Source organism: Aquila chrysaetos, chromosome Z (genome assembly GCF_900496995.4).
Source record: "Aquila chrysaetos chrysaetos chromosome Z, bAquChr1.4, whole genome shotgun sequence".
Taxonomy (NCBI): domain Eukaryota; kingdom Metazoa; phylum Chordata; class Aves; order Accipitriformes; family Accipitridae; genus Aquila; species Aquila chrysaetos.
In genome coordinates this window covers 43679822-43685821 of record NC_044030.1, presented here as the reverse complement: position 1 = coordinate 43685821, position 6000 = coordinate 43679822, and the positions used below count along the sequence as shown (strand labels likewise).

Below are 6000 nucleotides of genomic sequence, written 5' to 3'. Positions count from 1 at the left end.
CAATCACACTATAAGATCTGTGTTCACAGCAATTAGAATGGAAAAGTTCACAGAATACTCTCAAATCATTCTGTAAAAACCACTTTGTATATCCCATGTCAGATATTGATGCAATAAAAGATCATGAGAGTATGATTTTACATGTTTTTCACCATTTATAGAAGCAATGATTTTGATATATATTTTTCTTCTCTCCCTCTACAACAACTTGCACTTCAGTTCTACTGACATTTACTTTCATTTGTGTTGCAAGAAAAATGAAGGTTGCATTACGCTTGTTATAATTCTATCCCTTGCTTATTATAACTTCAGCAAATTTTACTAGGTAAGAGTGAAATTTTCATGCTTCTCTCTGCTTAAGGCTATATTAAATTTATTTAAATGTATCAACAGAAACAGCTCAACCATTTCCCAGAATGAGGTCAGTGGAAAAAAAAGAAAATTCGTAAAACTACCTGTTTAAGTCAGATGGTTTGTTTAACACTACTAGCCACTTCATGACTTGCATTCTGCAAATGATGAGCAAACAATCAAAAAGTTACATGTGCTATCTTGATAAACATATGCAGAGTTGAAAAAGCATTTGGAAAACAGAGAAATCTTCTTTTGTCCAAGCTTTAAGTGAGATTTGTATCTTAATTCTTTGAAAGGTCTAGCTTTCCTTCACATTCCCAAATCACTTCAAGCAGGCACCTTGGCAGTCTGTTACTTACCAGTATGGGAGTCTTATGAAAAATATACTTTTATTTCCCAGGAATAATACTATCCATTTTGCAATATCTTCTGGTACAACCAAAACAGAAGTGAGTGTTCTACCACACCGAGCTATACCATCTAGGATAAGCAGACCAAGTCTACGCTTGATTGTTCTATCTGCTGTGGGAGTTTTCCCGGAAATGTTATACTCTTATGCCAGAGTCAAGGTCAATCACAGGAACTTCAGGTATCAGCATGCCTATGGTTTCCAGCTTACACACACTAGCAATTCAAGTAACACTGTATCTCTAGTCACTTTTGTTAAAACCACCAGCAATTAAATGTACGAATATCTTCTTGGATAAGGCAAATCCAAGGCTGAGATGCAAACAGTGAGTATTACAATGGCTTTGTCCCTTTTGGGTTCCCTTGATCCCCTGAAACAAGGGAAGAGAAATGATTAGCCAAATCATTCAAACTACAAAACCCAGACCACTGCTCTGGTAATCTAAATGTCTCACAACATATACTTGCACTCTGACAAGATTTAACCAATTTTTTTTTTCCAGACAGATGATGTTCACCATGGAGGAGGGGTTACCATTCAGAATAATTTATTTTAGGGAAATTATTTTAGACCTCACGCTCCTCTATTTTACATTTTACATATTTCCAGTAGATAGTAGAGACCAGCTCCACATCCCACATCCTTTCCCTCCTCACTGCTGGGGATACAGCTGTCTCTCACTGAAGGTAATCATGCTATAATTAAGAAACCCCTAGTTGGGCCAGCCGTTCAGTGAGCTTGGTTGTTGTGAACTCGGCCTGACCAACACCTGACAACAGGAAAAACAGCTTGGACAAAGATTATCACAAGTTCATAGCCTAGGGTTTTCTCAGAATAAACTTGAACTTTACAATACAGACAGTGATCATGCTCTATCCTGCACTCAGCAATGTAGTCTTATGCTGAATCTGTAAAGGACTTGGGGGGGGGAACTGAAAAAATGATCAGATAAAAATAAATTATACATGGAGTTTAGACTTTCAACATTCCAGTTAAAGCTGTGTTGCAGCAACTTTTGACGGGCTAGCATAGCTTTACCTTGTTGCACATGTTCAAAAAGAAAATCCGCAACACCAAATGAAGAAAAATCTTTTGTCTCCGGAGTTGTGACAGAACAGGAAGTTCTCTTTTCCAACTGTTTAAAGTTCTTGCTCTGAGGTCAGAGGTGGTTTACCTTCTCATGGTAAAAAGGCAACAGATTCATATCCATAGCTCAAGTAGATTCTGCATGCGCTTCTTGTGGAGAAGTTCCTGAACCACGAAGAGAAGAGTCCTTGAAACTGTGGTCCCAAGGTAACCACTAAAGAAGGAGTAGCAAGCATCTGACATCAACATTTCCTGCTACTTAAAAAAGGATGAAGCAAATCTTCAATCTAGATTTCCAGCCATTTTTGGCAGACAGCTACATCTTATAGGCTGGACTCTGGAGAGTACTCTGGAGACATTATGATAACCCCTATTTGTCCTGTTTCTCCTGATAGCCTCTCTAACTGATAGTCATTTACTTGCTAGGGAGAAGCCCTCCTAGACACTTATTTGGTAAATTTTGAGGGGGTAAACTGAGTGAACATAACAAGCCTGTAGATGTTATCTAATAGATACTACTAACTTCAGCAGTCACAAATAGTCCATGAGTAGTGAGTTGCCAAAATACCTGTCACATCCCTCCTTCCCTAGGTGCAATCTGTTGCTTTCAAGCCTCAGTTGAATTCCAGGTTTGGATTTTAAGCTATTAGGCTTCATATGTATGGAACTCACTTGAAAGGCAACCATTCTCCTTTGCCATACTTGTAGAATTACTAATACCAGAGTCTGAGCTGGAACTTCAGTGACATCTGAGAAGGCACAGCTGGTAAGACTTTCAGCTTCAAAAATCTACTTTTTTACTTGTTCCAGAGCAACCCTTATCTGTCTCTGGGGCACATTGAAAGTAACTGCTGAACTGGAGCTGCAAGAAAGTGTCTGGAGATGCATAAGACTACTGAGTTAGTTGAGATGTGAAGACCACATCTATCTTCTGTATCTACCACTCCTGCGTTAGTTTTTATCTGATTGAGTTTCACTCATCTGCTAGGACAGCCAATTTAACTCAGTGAGATTAATTATTTTGGAATACTAGTAATATAATGGTTAAGCCTGCTCTTGTAGGCTAATCTAGATCAGCATCACATGTGCCATGTAATGATTGTTCCACTATGATCTTGTGAAGACTCTGTTGAGGTCACATAGATATTTGCCTGCCTGAAACAACTTTCATAATCAATGCCTAAAATACACTGCCAATTAGGATTTCTTATTTACACAAGGAATTAAGATCTCTTCGTTTACGAGAACTATATTCGCCAATAATTCACATTTCAGTTCTGCCACAACACACAGCAACATTTACACCAATTAACAAGGAAGTTGTTTAGTCATATATTTTAATATATATGTTGAAACTTAATTAGCCTCTTAAGTCAACCTGATTATGTCTTTTTAAATTTCTGCTTTTCTTATTTGGTGTAAGTAAGCTTTTAAACACAAAATACACTAAGCAGCATTTCATCTGAATCCTATCAAACAAAGCTATTGAAGCATGAGGTCTATATAACCAGTGAAGCAGAAGACCATGCTATTACATGGATAAATGCTCCAGAGTTACCGAAGCAACACAAAACCAATCATAGAAACATGGCTTTTGAAACCTCATAAGCAACTCATTTTGGAAGAAAGTTTTTGTGTGTATATATGTGAATATACACATACACACATAAATATAAGCCATTTGACATCAAAACTCCAGGACAGATACATGTGGCTTTGATTTAAAAAAATTTTATTACTTCCCACTCACCTTCTCCCTAAAACAATAGAAAACAAGCCAGAAATCAAAGCTATCTATCTATGAGACTTAAAAAAAAAAAAAAAAAGAATCCTTATTTCCTTATGTCTTATTAATCTTCGTCACATGTTCAGACAAAGGGGAAATAACAGTTCCCAACCCATTTTGTCTCAGGAAACACCATCACCTCACAGTAGCTTCAGCACCCACTGTCTTACAGACTCCTCCAGGGCTCCAAGAGGGCTCTGCTTGGGCTCTAACACAACTTATACTCAGTTACCATCTGGGATTAGACCCTACCTCCTGGCCTACCTTTTAGACAGCCAAACTTATACCCATGTACACATGTACGGTGTCAGGGCATTTGCTCCCCAGAGTGACTGGAGAGAGCTATTAGGTACTTACGCCCAGAGACGTGGGCTCCCAAACCCTCGTCAGCCACAGCCACCAAAAAGTCCATCGGGGAGGTAGATGATGCCAGGGATGGGGCTTTTCCAGGTAGTGGACGTGACTGACTGATCTTGAAATCCTCTGTTTAAAAAAAAAAAAACCAGAAAGAAAAAACCTTATGTAGAACAATGTGAGTTATAAATAAAGCCAAGTGCAGTCAAGTCCCATGGAGGGCTGTGCCCTGCTCCCGGCATGGCGTGTGGGAGCACGAGGCAGCACCAGCACCCAGAGCGGGGCAAGGCCGACCATCACAGTGAGGCTGGCTGAGCATGAAATTTTACTCTTCTTTATGCAATTCACCCGGCGATGCAGAAGAGCACGCTTAGCAGCTTGCTGCCCTGACATCCTCTCAAAAATAGGTGCTGTTACAGGCTGCCCATATAAATAAGACCCTCTTAAGGCCTCCATTTACCCACTTTGTGCTTTCTGTCCCCAACTCTCCCCATCCCTCTGAGTTTATTCCCTTTCATAAACACTAATTTCCTCACCACCCTCACGGCAGCCTTGCTAGCCTGCAGCAGGGCAAAGTTTGCTCTCTCTCCTCCCACACACAGGGACTCCACACACAATGTGGTAGGAGTTTGGCTCAAAAAAACCACCCTGGGGCATATCCACAACAGTAGACGCCAGCACCCACCGCCTCACCCACACCACGCACCCCGAGGGATGCCCATTTCACACCACCACCTCTGGCAGAGGGGACAGTCCCGCAGCTCCACCCTCACACCCTCCCACTCCCACTCAGCAGCCCCACTGCTACAGGGGGAAACCCTCAGGCCAACTCCCAGGGCCAGCGTCCCGCTTCACCCTCACTCAGCAGCTCCCAGGGAGCCCCAGCCTCCTTAGCCGTGCCCTCACCAGCACCGACTGGCCGGTGCCTTGCAGGGTTGGGACCTCACAGGAGGCTGACGGCAGCTGGTCAGGGCAGATCCCTTTTCTCTTGTGTTTGTGCAGCACCTGGAAATCTTCAGTTCAAGCTTCCCGTTATCCTGGGGGGCAGCAAACTCTCCACAGCCACAGCCAGCTAGCCCAGGCCTCAGTGACTGGGGCACTGGGCTCTGGGGGTGATGGCAGGCCAGGTCTCACCTCAGCCCACAGCCTCCACAGTGAAGGCAAAGGACTAGAGTCAGGTCAGCATCTTTGTTCCAGGGTTAGAGGCTCGCCACTTAATGAGTAGTTTTTTCCACGTTTGCAAGTGTTTTCCACACGCAGTAAGGCTAGCGTGGAGCTCATTTGTTTCCAACAGCAAACATTTGTTCATTACCCTAGGCTGATCAGCAGGGTAAAGAACAAACATTTGCTGCATTGATGAAATGGGGCAATGAATAAATACCTTGGGACTAGCCAGTGTTAACATTTACAGTTGTTTTAGTTAACTTGAGTTAATTGCCAATTAATGCATGCCACTACCCAACCAAAAATTCTAATCAGGATAGTCCCAAAGTGAAGGCCTTCTATTTCTCACAGTTTAATTATTTACTTACTCAAAATTAACAAATTCAGACTATCAAGATACATGTGTAAAGGGATTCTTAAAAGAAGTAATCTCTTCAGCTCACAAAATAATCCAGGACACAAAACATCGCACACATTCCTCTGTGCAACGTTGTCAGCCAGAGGAGCTAGAATGGGGTTTTTTTCCTTCATTCAAAGACCTTAATGAAATGCTTTTCATTACAGAAAACTACCCTAAGCAATTTGTTTTCATAATAATAATAACCTAAAAGACAAATGAAAGCAATCAAAGAATGAAACTGATCCAAGCATTTTTGCAAGACAGCAGCTGGCACCCATAGCCACAGACATATCTGCTGCACCACTAACTGCAACATGAGAACAGCCAAACCGATGTATGGCAAAAAAAAATGTGCTCGGGGGAGTTAGAATTCTTGAATGTGAAGTTTAGCCTTGGGGTAATTTCCACAACCAAGTAATAAACCACTCAGAAGGGTTGTTTTACTGA

At 41.7% G+C, this 6000-nt stretch overlaps 1 protein-coding gene across 3 annotated transcripts in view; it reads right to left on the bottom strand.

Annotated features, from left to right (window-relative positions):
* Positions 1-973: 973 nt before the first annotated feature.
* RASEF (RAS and EF-hand domain containing) overlaps positions 974-6000 on the bottom strand; it is a 50457-nt gene continuing 45430 nt past the window's right edge. Inside the window, exons 18-19 of one of the 3 annotated variants that reach the window (XM_030005537.2) lie at positions 1938-2014; positions 974-1133 (exon numbers count right to left, since the gene is read on the bottom strand). In XM_030005537.2, the coding sequence (XP_029861397.1) occupies positions 1942-2014 (73 nt within the window). In that variant the 3' untranslated portion in view covers positions 974-1133; positions 1938-1941. Of the gene's footprint in view, positions 1134-1937; positions 2015-3373; positions 4119-6000 lie in introns of those variants that run through there. The other 2 variants (XM_030005535.2, XM_030005536.2) reach the window with 2 other exon arrangements.